The sequence below is a fragment of the Lissotriton helveticus genome, chromosome 7 (assembly GCF_964261635.1).
Source record: "Lissotriton helveticus chromosome 7, aLisHel1.1, whole genome shotgun sequence".
NCBI lineage: Eukaryota > Metazoa > Chordata > Amphibia > Caudata > Salamandridae > Lissotriton > Lissotriton helveticus.
The window spans coordinates 584233755-584252882 of NC_136068.1; the positions used below are offsets into that span (position 1 = coordinate 584233755).

The following is a 19128-nucleotide window of genomic DNA, read 5'->3' on the forward strand; positions in this document are numbered from 1 at the left end:
TCTAAAACAAAGTTGCACTATTATTGCGCAGTGCACCCGTCCCTTGCAAGATGCCACGGAGTTCTAGCGGAAGTCAGGCAGCCTTCATTGGGACGTGGGCGGGGCCTGCGAAGAAACAGGAAGGAACTGCCGGGAGAACGTCCTGGAACTCTGCACGCTGAATGCTGGCTGCCGAGGGACACGCGGAAAGAGCCCGGTGGGTGGGTGGGTGGGTGGGGGGGGGGGGGGGGGGGGGGGGGGGGGGGAACAGGAAGGAACTGCCGGGAGAACGTCCTGGAACTCTGCACGCTGAATGCTGGCTGCCGAGGGACACGCGGAAAGAGCCCGGTGGGTGGGTGGGTGGGTGGGGGGGGGGGGGGGGGGGTGTACGCGCGCGTGTCTGTGCGTGTGTCTGTTTAAGGGGGGTGCGTGTGTGTATGCAGTGTGTGTGTGTGCCTGTGGCTGTGTATGTGCGCATGCGTTAGTGTGGCTGTGTTTGCGGACCTTAGGGAATCTGAGGCAGGGGATGGGCACGGCGCCGGCCTGGACGTGCGCTTCCACGGAAACCAATCGGCGCGTGTGTCCGAACCCTGTCTCAGATTCCCAGGAGACGGCTGACTATAATTGTCGAGCTGGACAATGCTTCACATTGTGCTCCAGCTCGACCTAAAAAGGGCCAGGAGACCCTATCGAATGCCTTTTCAGCGTCCAATAAAATTAAGGCCATAGGGTCTCCTGTCACCTTGGTGTAGTCAAATAAAGGTATTGCTCTGCGAATATGATCTATTGTTTCCTGGCCCGGGACAAAGCCATGTTGATGGTGAGACACCATTTGTTTTATTACAGAAGCCAATCTATTTGCCAAAATCTTTGAATACATTTCTACATCAATCAATCAATCAATCAATCAGGTCATTTGTAGAGCGCACTACTCACCCGTAGGGTCTCAAGGCGCTGGGAGGGGGGGGGGGGTGCCGCTACTGCTCGAACAGCCAGGTCTTGAGCTTCTTCCTGAAGGAGAGGTGGTCTTGGGTCAGGCGCAGGTCGGTCGGCAGGGAGTTCCAGGTCTTGGCAGCCAGGTAGGAGAAGGACCTTCCTCCTGTTGTCGCTCTTCGGATGCGGGGGACGGCGGCGAGGGCGTGGTTGGTTGATCTGAGGAGGCGCTTGGGAGTGTAGAAGTTGATCCGGTTGTTGAGGTAGCTTGGGCCTTGGTCGTGTAGGGCTTTGTGCGCGTGGGTGAGGAGCCGGAAGGTGATTCTCTTGTTGACCGGGAGCCAGTGCAGATCTCTCAGGTGTCCGGAGATGTGGCTGCGACGGGGGATGTCGAGGATGAGTCTCGCCGAGGCGTTCTGGATCCGCTGGAGTCTCTTCTGGAGTTTGGCGGTCGTTCCGGCGTAGAGGGCGTTGCCGTAGTCCAGTCGGCTGGTGACGAGGGCCTGGGTGACCGTCTTCCTCGTCTCGGTGGGGATCCACCGGAAGATCTTACGTAGCATGCGCAGGATGTTGAAGCATGACGAGGAGACGGCGTTGACTTGTCTGGTCATGGAGAGGGAGGAGTCCAGGATGAAGCCCAGGTTGCGTGCGTGGTCCGTCGGTTTGGGTGCGGTGCCCAGGGCGGGGGGCCACCAGGAGTCGTCCCAGGCGGAGGGCGTGGAGCCCAGGATGAGGACCTCCGTCTTGTCTGAGTTCAGTTTCAGGCGGCTGGTCGTCATCCATTCGGCTACGTCTCTCATCCCTTCGTGCAGGTTGGCTCTGGCGGTGTCGGGGTCGTTGGTCAGGGAGAGGATCAGCTGGGTGTCGTCGGCGTAGGAGATGATGTTCAGGTTGTGTTTGCGTACGATGGCCGCGAGGGGGCTCATGTAGACGTTGAAGAGGGTGGGGCTCAGTGAGGACCCTTGAGGGACGCCGCAGATGACTTTGGTGGCCTCTGACTTGTACGGTGGTAGGCGGACTCTTTGTGTTCTTCCGTCGAGGAAGGAGGTGATCCATTCCAGTGCCTTCTCCTGGATTCCGATGTTGCTGAGGCGCTGTACTAGGGTGCGGTGGCAGACCGTGTCGAAAGCCGCGGAGAGGTCCAGGAGGATGAGGGCCGCTGTTTCTCCGTTGTCCATCAGAGTTCGAAGGTCGTCGGTGGCGGCGATGAGGGCGGTCTCGGTGCTGTGGTTCGCTCGGAAGCCGGACTGTGAGGGGTCGAGGGATCCATTCGTCTCGAGGAAGGCGGCCAGCTGTTTGTTGACGGTCTTCTCGATGACTTTGGCCGGGAACGGGAGGAGCGAGATGGGACGGTAGTTCTTGAGGTCGGTGGGGTTTGCTGTAGGTTTCTTGAGAAGAGCGCTGAGTTCGGCGTGCTTCCAGCTCTCAGGGAATGTGGCGGAGTCGAAGGAGGTGTTGATGATGTCCCGCAGGTGGGGTGCGAGGACAGCGTCGGCCTTGTTGAAGATGTGGTGAGGGCAGGGGTCAGTCGGAGATCCGGAATGGATGGAGTTCATGGTGCGGATGGTGTCTTCGGTGCTGATCGGGGTCCAGGTGCGGAGGGTGGCGGTGGGTGGCGTCGTTGCGGTTGTGGCTTGCGTTGGTTGGTTGTTGAAGCTGTTGTGTATGTCCGTGATCTTGTTGTGGAAGTAGGACGCGAGGGAGTTGCAGAGGTCTTGCGATGGGGTGATGTCGTTGTTTCCGGCGCTGGGGTTGGAGAGCTCTTTCACGATGTTGAAGAGTTCCTTGCAGTTGTGTGCGTTGTTGTCCAGCCGGTCCTTGTATGTATTTTTCTTGGTGGCGCGGATCAGTTGGTGGTGTTTCCGGGTGGCGAGCTTGAGGGTGGTCATGTTGTCCGTGGTTGGCTCCCTTCTCCAGGCTTTCTCGAGGGCTCGACAGTTCTTCTTGGAGCTCTTGAGTTCGTCGGTGAACCATGGTGTTTTTCTGCTGCAGGATCTGCTGGGTGGGGTTCTCAGAGGGGCGAGTTCGTCCGCGCAGTCGTTGATCCATTTCGTGAGGTTGTCGGCGGCCTGGCTGGGGTTCGCTGAGTTGGCGGGAGGGTGCTGGCTCAGGGAGGCGGTGAGCTGGTCGGCTGTGATCTTGTTCCAGCTTCTTCGAGCAACCTGTTGCTGGAGGTGGTGGATCGTCGTTCTTCTGAAGGTGAAGTGGACGCAGCTGTGGTCCGTCCAGTGGAGTCCTGTTGCGTGGCTGAAGGTGACGTCTTTGCTGGATGTGAAGACGGCGTCGAGAGTGTGTCCGGCGAGGTGGGTGGGGGTGGTCACCAGTTGCTTGAGTCCGAGGTTGTCGAGGTTGTCGAGCAGGGTGATGGTGTTGCGGTCGTTGTTGTTCTCCAGGTGGAAGTTGAGGTCCCCCAGGAGGATGTAGTCGGCGGAGGGGAGAGCGTGCGGGCTGACGAAGTCGGCGATGTCCTCGCTGAATCGTGTGCGTGGTCCCGGCGGTCGGTAGATCAGGGTGCCTCTGAGGGTTATTATTAATCAGAGTAATTGGCCGATAGGCCCCTAAATCAGTGGCCGCTTTGCCTTTTTTTTTTTAAATATAACAATTTTAGCAAACCTCCACGAAACAGGTAGAGGTTTCCTCCCCTGAAGCAGGCCAAAAATCTCCAACATAATTGGCGCAAGCTGTGCCTGACATTTTTTTTTAATTCTCCCGGAAGAAAGTCAGGTCCTGCCGCTTTCCCAGATGGAACAGCGTCTAATGCATTACTAACCTCCCCTAGAGTAATCGGAGCATCCAACATTTCCCTATCTGCCAAAGTCAGAGATTCTATTTTAACCCTGTCAAGATATCCAGTGATTTCGTCCTGTTGCACTTCGATATATCTCCTATCCTCCGAATATAACCTCTGGTAAAATTTTTCAAAGGCAGCAAGAATTGCATCCGGGTCATTCACGAAACCAATATCTGGGTCAGTAACTCCCATGATCCGCGCTTGTACTTCTTTTTCCCTTATTCGCACAGCTAACGTATGCCCTACCTTTTCATTGCTTTCATAGAGTTTGGTACACCAGGCGAGATATCTAGCTGCAGTTTTAGCTGATGAAATCTCGATTATAGCTGCTCTGGTAGTTAGAATCTTCATTTGAGCCGCATCAATATCCCCTCTCTCAGATATCACCTTGACCAAATTTAGGTCAGCATTAGTCAATTCTGCGTACAGATTGTTTATCTTGTTCTTCTCTAGCTTCTGATCCCTCCATCCAAACTGTGTGGCCTCCCCCCGATGCCTGCTTTTAGCATATCCTACCCATTCTGTAAGCTGGTACTGCCCCGGTTCTCATTCAAAAATCTGGTAATCCATACCCCCATATCTTCTGTGTACTCATTGACGTTCAGCAAAGCCCTGTTAAACGTCCAGGTAGAGGTGTTTTTTTGAAAACTTAATACACACTTCCAGAACAAAGGGATTGTGGTCTGACAATCTTGGGAATTTTTTCAATTTTACAGCCCAACACCAAGCTTCGAGAGAAGAAAAAAATAATCTAATCTAGAGTGCGATTGGTGTGGGGCTGAATAATACATAAACCCAGCTTCACTACTTCTAGTTGCAGCCCCAGACATCCACTAGCCCGTGAAGCTCCTTCAACTGATAGAGAGATCTATAAACGTTTGGTTTGCGGCCTGGATAAGTCAGTTCTGGTTGGTTCGATATTGCGCAGCCCATATTTATATTAAAGTCTCCACACACTATAAGTGGCAGGGGCCATCCCACCAGTTGAGTGCTCAGCAAGTCGTTAACTTCGGAGGCATCTAGCACAGGGCCATAAACTGAACATAGCATGAAGATACTATTATTTATTGAACACTGAGTTATTGCCCATCTACCATGTTTATCTGAGACGGAACTGAAAAATTTGCCAGACCCCGGCGGGAGAGGTCATATGCCTCAAGTGCCATCCTCTCTCCACGGTTGTATGGCAGAAGTCGGGTCGCACAAAGAAAGTCTACCCTTCCGCTACTTTCTTGGCATCGGGCCGAGCTTTCTCAAATATTGCTTGCCGCAATAAGAAGTTCCCAAAAAAAAAATCAAGATAGCTCGTGCTCTTCGGTCCTGCCCAGGGTTATTGTTTGGTAAAGGAATAGATCGATACGCACTCCTAAGTTAACTGTGGTAAACCTCTATAATCCAATAATTATGGGTGAGTGTGAAAGGTTTCCTGCGTGCAGACACGTGTTATTGGGAGAGTACCCTCCTCCCAAAGAGTAATACAATAAATATAATGATCAAAGTACAACACAAGAACGCAGGTTTAAACCTAAAAGCAAATTTGTTGCACCGATTTCACACAAGACTCTAGACACTTTCGAAATTCAAGTTCGTAAAGATTTGGAAGAAATTCAATATATATTCCACCCAAACATTCGAACTTAACCAAACAAGAACGTAGAGTTTTGAATAAACTGAGACAGGACACATCCATTACTATACAACCGGCAGATAAGGGGGGAGCCCTCTTGATTCTAGATACTGAATATTACCAACAGAGTGTAAATGCACATGTAAGAGATGAAAACACATCTGTCTAGAACGAGACCCAACTTTGGAATTTCAAAATATTCTGAAGGATATTCTACAGAAAGCTATGGATGAAACCATATTGGATGAGAACACACGTAGATTCTTGATGAACCCATATCCAAAAATCCCAAAGGTATACATGTTACCAAAAATACACAAGGACAAACATCCTCCTTTTTGTCCTATTGTAGCAGGACGCGGTTCCATACATGAGGCAGTAGGGTATTATCTAGACCATCATCTTCAACCTTTAGTACAATCCTGGGTAACATATGTTAAGGACACCACAGACTGTTTGCTCAAAATGGAAGCCATCAAGGAGTACTTTCTGGAAGACATTTTGTTATGTACAATAGACGTGGTGGCGTTATGTACGTCAATTTCTCACAACGAAGGGCTTGAGGCAGTAGAGTGGAGACTCTTACAGTCAGACATACCCCAGGATAAGAGTGTTTTTCTTCTAGAGCTTTTACATTATGCACTTTACCGCAGTTACTTTCAGTGGCAGGATGACTTTTTTGTGCAGAAGACGGGCACGTCCATGGGCTTTCCTGGGGCGCCTGCCTATGCGAACACTTTCATGGCTCACTTTGAGGATCAGTTTATTTTAAGGAACGTGGTTTGGAAACAGAATGCAGTGATGTTTGTACAATATATTGATGACATCCTAGTGGTGTGGAGAGGATCAAGGGAACTATTGGAATCCAGTATAATTGATCTGAACAAATGTAACCAACGCATACAGTTTACCCATGAAATTGATGCACGTCAAATTCATTTTTTGGACATTGAAATTATAAAAACCAATGAAGGTTTAATGACAAAAGTATACACGAAACCCACAGATGTGAACAATGCGTTACACTACTTAAGTGCTCATCCCATGTCCTTGAAAAAACATTTACCGATCTCTCAGTTTATGAGGATTAAAAGGATAACATCCAATGAAGAAACCTGTAAGGAACTAATTAAGATACAAGCTGTCAAGTATCAACAGAGAGGATATCCTAACTCGACATTGGAGGAAGCAGAACATTTAGTCTCAACAAAAAACAGGGATGATTTACTAAAAAAACAGATCAGACAAACAACAAAAAGAGAAGTATTTGTGTTGAAGCATTCGGCACAATCGTCAAAAATAAAGACTATTATTCAAAAAAGGTGGGAACTGGTGGAGAATGAGCAAGACTTCAGAGGCATTTTGACTGGTCCACCACTATTTGCACACACACGTTCAGAAAATTTAAGAGATCTTCTGAAACCTCCAAGACAATTCATGAAAATCAAGCATAAGGGGATGAGAAAATGTTATAATTGTGGACAATGTGGAAACGTCATGATTGGTAACGAATTCAGACATCCTCATATGGGCAAAGCCATCTCTTTGAGACATACGTCGGATTGTACAACAGAAGGAGTGATATATGCAATCAAATGCCCTTGTGGCTTAATATATGTAGGGAGAACGAGCAGAATGATTAAGACACGAATTGTAGAACACAAAAGTCGCATTCGGAACAGAAACATGAGCTCTTCCCTAGCTGCACATTGGACAACCACTCCACATACTATACCACAATTACGTTTTACAATCCTTGAGCACATTGATAAGCGCATTGACACTGACATAAATACCATACTTGCGCGCAGGGAAACATTTTGTATAAAATATCTGGGGACTCTTATCCCTGGGGGTCTCAATGATCATTGTGAATTACTGTGTTTCTTGTAAATAACACTGGATGAAGCATCATGAATTATCATGCAAATACGTTTACATCATATTAGATTGTAAGGGAGCTTAATTTTGCACTTTAATTTGACACTTTTTTTGTTTTTTCCACTTCATTTTTTATTTTTTCACTTCGTTTTTTCACTTTGTTTACTAATATTCTTATTTTATCTTTAATACATCTACAGTACATGTGGCCGTTTTCATATAAAGGAGAACAATAAGGTTACACTTGGGACATTCAACACTGATATAGCTAATGGTAAACTATAGTCTGTTTTCTACCTCTTCAGCCGGAAGACCGGTCGGGGTGGTGTAGTCCATTGTCTATTTTCTAGCTTATCTTTAACCGTGGTGAACCTAACACGTGACTACGCGGAAAGTATACATGGCGGCGGGATAGAACACCAGAGAAAACGAATTCAGGGTGAGTTTAAACTTTAACTTAGAATTAAAGATTTTTACGTCCCCGTGTGGGATCAGGCACTTACTAGTTCTGTTGATTCAGATACTGTGAGGAAGCTGGCAGACAGTGAGACGTACGAGTTCTATACCTGTTCACCACGGCGATTAGAGCAGATTTGTAGGTAAGACGTGTGGTTAATGGTTAGATAATACTGTGTAATACATTCGGATAAGGACACACATAATCAAGAATATTACATTACTTGGTAGGTCACGACGATTCGCTGTTATTGGAATTCAGAAGGTATGACATCATATGTTTAAGTAAGGGGCAGCCACATCGGGTTGCAGTTCTTTAGGTTTTAAGCATCACCGTTCCCACTCGCACCTGAGGACAGTAATGATAGATATGTTGGCATGTTTCTCGACGTATAAACCACGGGTGATACATTCGATGAGGGGACTGTTCTATACACCCTATTCTAGATCACGCGGGATATACTAATACTCTCTCCTCCATTTAGAGGAAAATAGAAATCTAGGACTTTGTTTTCTTTAATGTTTCCTTTTCATTTGTTTTATTCTGGGCTTGCACATTGTTACATTAAAAGCTCTCAGCATTGTTTATAAGAATATAAGGCATAGCATCATGTAATACTAAGCACATTCTTTGTGTTGTAGATTTGGACGTGAACTACTTGGGAATCTTCTTCATCATATCTTGTTTCTTTTTGGAATTTGCTTAATCCCCTGACGAAGGGTTCATGCTTGAACCCGAAATGCATTGGATAAAGAAAAATTATTTTTTGCTATTCTTTACAGTTTGTTAAATATGTTGTGATTTGATGAAAACAGTTTGGAGTGTTTATCGGATTGGATATCTTGTTCAAAGAATGATTTTTGCAATGTAAAAGAAAGAGAATTCGTTGCAATTCACACAAAGATAAAAATGTGAAGCAATTTCATTTTGAATATGTTTGTTAATATTTCATGACAAAATTGAAGAACAAAAGTAAAACATTCATTAGGCCTGAGCTAGGGCCTGTGTAGCAGTGCGACACACAATCTTATATTTACAGGGTTATTCTTTGCCATTAGGGGAAATCGATGGGCAAGCTGAATCTCAGCTTCCCAGTTCCAGTATGAAAGTTCTGGGAAGGCAGACTTGAAAAGCTTGATCACAAAGCTGCATATATCCCCTCCTTCCGCTTTCTCTTCTATACCCAGCAGGCGCAGATTATTCCATCGCTGTCGGTTTTCCTACTCCTCGAGCTTCCATAAAATGTCCATCAATCTAGCGTCATTGGTAGATGTCTTTTGCTTCGTGTACCTCATCTTCCAATGTACTAAGGTCAGAAAATTCAGGAAAAAAATCTTTACATTCATTGATATGGCCTTAAGTTGCACACTGAAAGAAGAATCCGCACCAATCACTACTGCACTCATAACGGCAGACATAGCCACACAACAAGACCGAAACCTCCTAGACTTCCTCCTAACGGCAGCAGCCAAAACGGTGCTAACCAAATGGAAAGACAGCCAAAGCCATATTCAAGGGTTGGCTGAACTGGGTGACTTTCCTTAGAGGAGCCGACAAAAAAGCGCTAAGATATGCACCATGGAAGAACCCCAACAGGGAGATGTGGTCAGCCCTAGACAAGTTCTGAAACACATATGAACCCCCATGAACAACAAAAATCAGTATGCACTAATAGGAGGGAAATCCCACAAAAGGAACGGCTGATGCAGGCAGAGGTAGCGGACGTGACAGGGAAACTGAAGAGAAAGTAGACTCAAGCATCCCCACCAAGTGGACGGTCAACCCAAAAACAATCGCCAATACTTATATGTGATGCACTATATGTCTGAACACCTCAGAACAATCGCAAGTATCTACATGTTTTATGTTAAATGTTTATAAGTAAGAGGGGCAAGGAAGAGCAGGCAGATATGGACAATTGGAAAACCCCATACATACAGACAGCCAAAAAACTTAACGGCGATGGCCCCCGCGAGAACAAACACGAAGAGTCTATACATGTTAAGTATCATATGTTGTAAATGTGAAAATACCAATAAAAAGTATATTAAAAAAAAATAAACTTGTTTTTTCCTGCCCATGATTTCTTCCATTTAAGGTGTAGAATTGTGGGATTTGCAGTCCAAACTCTGTAGTTTTTCCCTCTCATTGGTGATGACTTTCAGTTTTCCCTCCAAATCTCTCCTTTGCTCTGTGCTAAGACCTGTATGTTAAAACAGTGCACCCTCAGCCACCATTTTGAGTTCACAAGCCATTGAAACCAGCTCCCCTGCCTCCCCACCCCAGCAACAGGGATATTCTACATCTGAGGGTGCTTCTGTGAGCTGTTTCAACTGTGTTTACTAGGGAATGTGCACTTCGTTTTTTGGCCAGTAGAGGGAGTAAACTTTTATTCAAACAGTATTGTTAGGTTTCAAGTTAGTGAGGCCTTTACCTGTAGAAGTCCAAAGCACGGATTAAGCCTGTCTGTTTCCTAGGAGATTCTGAACAGGAAAAGCAGCTTCCAACTCCCTGGCCAGCAAACCTTGTCTGAGGTCGCTGGGACCTTATATGGTCTGATATTATTTGGTACATGTGTACACTGATTGGTGGTTGTATCTGATGTTTCTATGGTAGGACTACCAGAAGGGCTAGGGCCTCTATTGTATGTAGAGATTAGGGTTTTTGAACTGATTAGGTGCTTGGACTAGGGCTAAGATTGGCTGTAAGGTCCTAGTCTCCTATTGGTTCTAGATTTTTAGGGCTAGTGTTGTGATTGGATAGTGTATGGGCTAGGGTTCCCATTGGCTGACTGGGTCACCTAATTACTAGGGCTATAAAAGGCAGGCTTAGGGCATCTCAGCCCGGGCGTCGAGGCGAAGGGCGGAGAGGACAAGGGCAGTTGCCCGTTTGAGCCTGTTCGAGACTGACCAGGGCCAGAAATGCTGCCCAATATACATACCTCCTTTATGCATCTATATACTTTCAATGTACTTATGGATCTATTTATTTATCACTTTCTTCTAATTTAGCATTTCCAATGCACTTCCCTATTTCTCAGCCTATACTTCGCTCAATATATCCTCTACAACCACACTCATTTAACCCCAAACCCCATACCACTACTATGACCCCCAAAATAACCTTTTGAGACTCTCTCCTACTCTACCCCTCCTTGCATCATCTTACACCTCTTTTACTATACCGATCACACAAAACAAACCTTTCTAAACTCTTCCCTCTTTTCTACCCCTCCCCAACCCTTCTCAATCCAAATAACTGACTAACATATCCACCACTAAAATTACTATGTTTCACCATAATAATCCTGATGGGTTCCAGAGTAGCGTGCTACTTGCGCTTTAAAACCCCATCAGGGGTAGCAAGCGCTATATAAATACAAACCTCTTTCCCTTCACTATCCTGCCACCTACCCTTCTCTACCCAAATAACTGAACATATCCACTGCTCGAATTTCTTCATATTTTACTTCTCATTTTCAACACTAATCCTTTATGAGTTCCGGAGTGGCGTGCTACTAGCCAGAAAAGCACTTCAACATCCATTAGGGATAACAAGTGCTATATGAATGCAAACCTTTCTTTCCCTTTTATCCCTCCGCTATAATTCTCACTCCAAATAACTGACTAATATCCACCACTGAAAATACTTTCATATTTCACCATATTAATTCACCACTAATCCTTTATGGGCTTCCTGAATAGCATGTTTCAACACCCCTTCAGGGGGAACACGTGCTATATAAATTCAAACCTTTATTCCTCCTCTATCCTTCTGCTATCATTCCAAATCCAAATAACTGACTAACCTATCCACCACTTAAAATGTACTTGCATGTTTCACTATATTAATTCAACACTAATCCTCTATGGGTCCCCGAGTAGCGTGCTACCCGCCAAAAAAGCGTTTTGACGCCTCGTCAGGCCTAGTAAGCGATATATAAATGCAATTACAATACAACTCGAACCTCAGCATGACTGCATTATATTGCATACAATACAAGACTAACTTGTGGTGCAGCACGTACAATCCCAGAATTCAGAAAGATGATGGAAGGCAAATTATGAAAAACTTTGTTTAGAGATTTCAAATGGCAATTTAACACTACAGTTTGTGCAGTTTATTGAACAAACACAAAAGTATAAATTAAATACAAAATTAGAAAACCATCAAAAATCTTTCTTTTGAGAAACAACCACATTGTTTTTAAAAAAATGTTGCTCCTTAATATCAAGCCCTATGTGGATTTTTTTAATACTTGGAAAACATAAGTGTTAAAGAACGACTTTCAGGATGTCACAAAAATAGGGAGAGAATCTATTTATGAACATATGGGAAAATCCCCTGTGATCTTCCATTTCTGTAATAGTGTACCTTTTGCACTCTTCGATGTAATGGCAATTTGGCTGATACACGAGTTTTGCCCTAAACAGTTCCTGCTTGACTAGATACTTAGTCAGGAAGTAGGGATCAGCATTAATTTAGGGAAAGGGGGCACGGATATCAATTCCCAAATACTGGCTATGATGAAGTCAAAATCTTACCTCTGCTAAAAATCTCCTGGAGCTTCTGCTCGCTCAAAAAGGCAGTGACCGCATCACTAAGGATTGGCTGCTCCTGTAGCACCAACTTCTGAGACTCTGTCCCAGCCTATAAAAGAGAAGCAGTGAGTAGCGTAGCACAGAAAGGCAAGCGTTGGTTGCTTCAGTGGACAGATGTAAGAAACATTCCATCACTTTATTGTAAGCATTTTTCAACTGTCTAATCAGGACTTAACTGCCAGGGCATCCTATGAAACGACAAAACATGTGAAACCTAAATATGATGTATAAAGGAGTTGGACATTGAAAGGTTGGGGTTTAATTCTACCCTCAGAAGGAATATGCTACTTACCAGTATGCATCTGTTCTTGGCATGTAGAGCTGCAGATTTGTACATTTAGCAATAGATCACCACCTGGTGTTGGGCTCGGATGATTGCAGGTTGTTGTTGTCTTCTTGGAAGAAGTCTTTGTAGTCACGAGATAGGTGACTCCTCCCTTGGACAATACTGCGCATGGTCATCGACTCCATCCTCAGATTGTTTTTTGCCATGATGGGAAATGATGGAGTTAGTAGAAGAAGAGAGAAATAAAGGATGTCCATGCGTGTGCATCTAAGTAAGATGAGTACTGGAACGGATACAAGTACTGGGGAGGCGGGAGGGCATGTACAAATCTGCAGCTCTACATGCCAAGAACAGATGCATACTGGTAAGTAGCATATTCCGTTCGAGGCATATAAGCTGCAGATTGTACATTTAGCAACGATTGTGCAGCAGTGTCTACCTTAGCGGTGGTCGCTTGTATCCGTTGCAGCATACTGAAAGTGTTTTAAGGACAGCTTGGCCTACTGCAGCTTGCTGCTTGGCTTGCACATCAACACAATAGTGTTTAGTGAAGGTGTGTATTGTAGACCATGTTTTTGCCTTGCATTTGTCCTCTAATGGTATGTTTCCTAAGAAAGCCATAGAGGCTCCTAGTTTGCGAGTGGAGTGCGCTCTAGGAGGAAATGTTAGTGTACGTTTCGCTTTTTGATAGCATATTTGAATACACTTTACAATCCATCTGGCAATTCCTCCTTTAGAGACGGGATTGCCTTTGTGTGGGGGAGAGAAAGATACAAATAGTTGTTTTGTCTTTCTGAAGGATTTTGTCCGGTCTGTGTAGTATAGTAGGGCTCTTCTAACATCTAAGTTGTGTAGAGCTCTTTCTGCAACAGAGTCCGGTTTCTGAAAAAACACTGGTAACTACTGATTGGTTAAGATGAAAAGGAGTAATAACTTTTGGGAGGAATTATGGATTGGGTCTAAGAACCACTTTGTTAGGGTGAATTTGAAAGAATGGTTCTTCTATTGTGAATGCTTGTATTTCACCAACTCTTCCCCGGCGGCAGATTAGCCCAGCACCATGTGACTCTGGGCAATAGCTCGCTTAATCTTCCCGACGGCCCCCAGCGCCTAGAGACCCTTACGGGTGATTGTGCGCTTTACAAATGTGGACTTTACTTCTGGGAGAGGTGATGGCAACAAGGAAGGCAGTCTTCCATGTTAGGAATTGCAGTTCACACTTGTGTAAAGGCTCAAAAGGGGGGCCCATGAGTCTTGTAAGGACCACATTTAGGTTCCATACTGGTGCAGGTGGTAACCTAGGTGGGATTATTCGTTTTAATCCTTCCATAAATGCTTTACTTGCAGGTACTCTAAAGAGATAGATGCTGTCTATTTTGTAAATAGGCTGCAATTGCTGCTAAATGCAGGCGTATGGAAGAATAAGCCAAATTGGACATTTGTAGGTGTAGAAGGTAGCAAATAATGTTTTGGATGGAAACATCCAGTGGATCAATGTTATTGTTGGTACAGTATATTGCAAATATTTTCCACTTAGCCGCATAACATGCTCTGGTAGTGGGTCTTCTAGCTTCTTTAATTATGTTCATACAGTCTTGTGGTAGGTTAAGTAACCAAACTCTAAGACCTCAGGAGCCAGATCGCCAAATTCAGTTGGTTTGGGTCTGGGTGTCTTATTTCTCCATGGTTCTGTGTTAAAAGGGATGGCGTGAGCCGTAGTTTTTGATGTGGAACCATTGAGAGATCCAGTTGCGTGGTGAACCACAGCTTACGTGCCCATGTAGGAGCCACTAGTATTAATTTGAGGGACTGTTGTCTGAGCTTGCGTACTACTAGTGGAATGAGTGGGAGAGACGGAAAAGTGTACGCAAATCTGCCTGACCAGTTTATTTATTTTATTCAAAGTTTTATATAGCGCGAACAAGATCTTTACAGATATCAGAGCGCTTCACAGAGACAGGGGTAGGAGCAATAGAACTGAACAGACATAATGGGATCAGTATAATAGTCACTAACATAATAAGATAAAAATAATGTACAGAAAACATACAGATATACAATCAGGTAACAAATAATATAAGACGGCGCAAGTCATTGATCCCGCTACAATAGAGTTCAGGTAACCATTGGATGTAGGGATGGCTTATACCAATTTCTTAGGATAGAGAGAACACGGTGTGGGGGCATTGGGACGGTGATTCAACAAACTGAAGTGTATCATATATTGGTCGGCAGTAGGTGAGTAGCATAGTGATGTCACAATCAGGTAAGAATATAGTGCCAAGAAACAATCAGGTGATCAATAATACAAAGCGATGCAGAGTCTCTGATCCAACATCTATAAAGTTCAGGAGATCTTGGCCAGAAGGATGGTTTTCACCTCTTTCTTGAAGAGTGCAGTGGAGGAGATAAGCCTGGTTTCAGGAGGGAGCGCATTCCAGATCCTGGGTGCCATTCCTGAGAAGGAGCGCTTGTATGTTTTTTCTTTCCGGAATCTACGAGGTTTCAGGAGTAGATTTTTTGTACTTCTATTGGATCTCGAACCTCCTGATATAGACAGCTTTTGAGCGAGGTAGTTCGGTGCCTTGTGGTGCACGGCCGAGTGTGTCATAACGGCAATTTTTAGCTGTATTCTGGCTTCAAGAGGCAGCCATTTTAGAGATTTTAAGTCTGGGGATATATGCGAATGTTTTCTTGAGCCAGTAATGAGTCTCGCGGCAGCGTTCAGGGAGGCTCTTAGGGGTGCTGTTGTGGATAGCGGGAGTCCGCTGAGGGCCACAATTCCATAATCTATGCGAGGGATGATTAAAGCTTGTACAGCAGTTTGGAAGTCTTTGGCTGGGAGGAAAGGTTTAAGTTTCCTCAGTGTGTTGATTTGGAAATTAGCTCCTTTTGTGGCTTTGCTAACGTGCTGTTGCATGTTGAGCTTGGCGTCGAGTGTGATGCCTAAGGATTTCGCAGAATCCACGATGGTCGGTTGGACATGGAGTGCTGTTAGGTTATTGAGCCAGGTTTGGGTGGTGGTAATTTTCGTCGGAGGTGAAATGAGTAGGAACTCAGTTTTCAGAGCATTTAGTTTGAGGTGATTATCGGCCAACCAAGATTGAGTGTTACTAAGTGTGGAATTCAGAAGATTGATATCTTCCGGGTATCGTAGCTTTAGGTAAAGTTGTGTCATCGGCGTACATATGGAATTGAACATTGGATGCTTGGAGTAAGGTGGCGAGCGGTTCCATGACGAGGTTGAACAGTGTGGGGGAGAGGGAGGAACCTTGTGGAACACCTAGATCTGCAGGCACAGGTGTAGATAGCACATTGTCGATCTTGAACTTCTGAGACCGGTTATGAAGGAAGGAGGTAAACCATTTGAGAACAGTTCCCGATAGACCCATTCTAGTGCTTAGCAGCTCCAGTAAGTTCTCATGTTTGACCGTGTCAAATGCTGAAGAGAGGTCAAGAAGGATGAGGAGGCAGGACTCATTGCGATCAAGGATTTGGAGGGCGTCATCAATTATGTGTGTCATAGCTGTTTCCGTGCTATGTTTCGCTCGGAAGCCTGATTGATGAGGATTGAGGAGGTCAAATTGATCAATGTATTTTGTTAGTTGGACACATTTTTCCAGCAGTTTGGCCAGGGTGGGGATATTGGTGATAGGGCGGTAATTGTTCAGGTCAGACGGGTCAGCTGTAGGTTTCTTGAGAATAGGCGTGACTTGCCCCACCTTGAGGGAGTCTGGGATGAGACCTTGTTGAAGGGAGCGGTTGATGATTTTGGTCCAAAGTGGGAGGAGCAGGGGGATGAAGTCTTTTACAGCATTAGCAGGTAGGGGGTCTATGAGGTGATTAGAGGGCTTCAAGGTGCAGAGCAGTTTGTGTATTGCTTCTTCCGAGTAGGTGGCGAAGGACAACCATGATGCATGATTTTTAGGTTGAGTGTTAGACATTCTGGTGTGGCTCGGGGATCGGCTTACATCCATGATGAGGTCATTTCTTATGTTGTCGGTCTTTAGCTTAAAGAAAGCAGAGAAGGCTTCACAGTGTGGGGTGTCGCTTGTTGTGCTGTTTGATTGTAAGGGTTGTGACTTTGTTTGAGTTTTGATTAGTTCGAACAGCTTTTTTGGCCTGTTTTTAGCTTGGTCCAGCTGGCGGCTAAAGAAGTCAGACTTTGCGCGCTTTATTTTCCTAAAGTAGGCATTTCTCTTGTTCTTAAGCGTTTTGAGATGCAGTGATGAGGGGTCAGATCTCCAGGTGCGCTCTGCCATTCGCATAGCACGCCTGTCATCATTGAGTCTGCCGTCATACCAAGGGTTAGAGATCTTGGTGGAGACTCTTCAGTTGCAATGGGGCGACTTCGTTGACTATTGAATTCATAGAGTCAAGGTAGTGATTGGTCAGTGATAGAACATCCGAGGCACCTGAAGGGGGAAGGAGGAGACTGCCGATGTGGGGAGGCAGGGTATTGGGGTTAAGATTCTTCATGTCCCTTTTCCAGGTCTTGGATTTGTTAGGTTGAGCCGGGTTAAGTTTAACTTTTTCGTTGATAAAGAAGGTGATAATGTGGTGGTCTGACCAGTCACAGGGTTGGATCGACTCCAGTTGCGTAGAGTCCTCTTCGGCGATGATGAGATCGAGTATCGAGCCTTTGTCGTGTGTTGGTCTATCGCATATTTGGGTAAGGTCAAGCGCATTAAGGAAAGTTTTGAGACTATTCACCACTGCGTCTTTCTGATCGTTCCAGTGGAGATTAAAGTCACCCAGGTAGACTTGGGTGGTCTGCCGACCGGCATTGGATGTGATCGTGTCCATGAATTGTTGAGTGAATGTGAGGTTGTCACCAGGCGGGTGATAGATGAGATGTAAAGCACAAACTTGTTTGCCCTCGCTGGTGATATCGAGGCAGAGGAGTTCACAGGAAGTAAGGGGGGGGGGAGGTGGCTTTAGTAACGGAGAGGTTGCTCCTAAAAATGCATGCAATTTCCCCGCCCGTCTTGCCAGGAGGCCTGTCCAGTCTAATGATGTGATAATTGGGGGGGGGACTAGTATGTCCATTATCGGTGTAGAGGCTTCAGTAAGCCAAGTTTCAGTCAGAATGGCTAGGTCCAGATCCATTTTTGAGACGAGGTCAGCGATGTCGGAGGAGTGTCTCTGGGCCGATCTGCAATTGAGTAGGATGCATTTGAGTTTGAGAGTGAGAAGGGTGGTCGAGCCCTCTAGAGAGAGGGTGACTTTTCTGAGGTTGTTAGGGACGGAACCTCTGTTGCTAAGGGTTGGGAGCCTCAGGGGATTTGTGAGAATTGTGGGTATGGGGATGTGTGTGATGGCTATGTGTTTTACCGGACCTGGCCATAAGAGCGAAGGAGGGAGCATAAGTCGCGGTCCGACAGGGAGTTGAGGACACGACGGGGGCGGTGGGAGTTATTGCGAGCGGGGATAGTCAGCCAGCGCGGGGGTCGTTGAAGGCGAGGGTATGTGGGGAGGGTGCGTCGTTTGTAGGGTAGTGGAATGGTGGGAGGTTGACTGGGCTGTGAGAAGAGAAGATCTTTTTTGACTTGTAGGACATCCTCTTTGACTTGTTGGAGGGTGGATAACGTCAAGTCCAGAGGTGTATTGGGGATGGGGTTGGTGATGAGAGCCGTTGGCGAGTGGTTGAGAAGTGAGCTGGAAAGCGAGCAGGGTACCGAGGGGGGGGGATATGCTAACGTTATTGGAGGGTTCTACGGTGATATTGGGTGGGATGGCATTCGATGTGTGGGAGAATTTGTGGGCGAGGGGTGTGGGTGAGGTAGGGGGAAGGTGGGAGGCATAGGTAGAGACGTCGGACGGAGACTGTGTCGATGAGTTGAAGAGTGAGTGAAGGCTGAAGACACCGGGGTGGCAGGAAGGTAGTGGGGGCTGAGAATGGGAGGGGAGAGAGGGGGGGATGCTACGGTAAGGGAGGTGGTATGTTCTGTGGGTCTAGTTGGGAGGGTGGAGCAGGGGAGGGAGAAGGATCTGTCGCGGGGGGGAAGGGGGGGGAGGTAAGCTCCGGACGGTGGTGTGTTCAGAGGCGTTCGTGGGGGGTGTAAGGTGGGGGGGAAGGGAGCCTGGGGGTATCGAGGATGTGGGGGTATCGAGGATGTATGGGGGGGAGTGTTCGCACGTGGGGACTGAGAGTGAGGGGGAACAAAGGGTGGGATTTGTCGTTGTGTGTCGTTCTGGTGCGGGTCTAGGTAAGAGGGGTTGTGGGTGGGAGTTGTTATGTCAGGGGAGAGAGGAATGGGAGTGATATGAGTGGGGATCAAGGGGATAGTGTTAGAGGGGCGGCTAGTGTATGAGGGGGCGATATTTGTGGCTGCGCTTGGGGAGCGTGGGGTGGTAACAGCAGGAGGGCTATTGACTAGGGTGCTGGGGGTAGAGGTGAAGTGCGTGTGGATCCTCTGCTGAGATATGTTAGAAGGGCTGCGACGTCAGGAGTGATGGTGCTGGAGGAGTTATGGGTGGAGGTCCGCAGCTTGGAGAGGTGCTCTTTGAACTTGGGGAACAGGTTGTCTAGTAGTTCCAGGTTCTTGTCTGTGGATTGAATTAGGACAATCC

At 46.3% G+C, this 19128-nt stretch overlaps 1 protein-coding gene across 1 annotated transcript in view; it reads right to left on the reverse strand.

The window, feature by feature from the left end:
- Positions 1-19128, reverse strand: part of KDM3B (lysine demethylase 3B) — a 1181011-nt gene that overhangs the window by 1046043 nt on the left and 115840 nt on the right. Inside the window, exon 4 of the mRNA XM_078652703.1 lies at positions 12213-12318. Coding sequence (XP_078508829.1) covers positions 12213-12318 — 106 coding nt within the window. The remainder of the gene's footprint in view (positions 1-12212; positions 12319-19128) is intronic.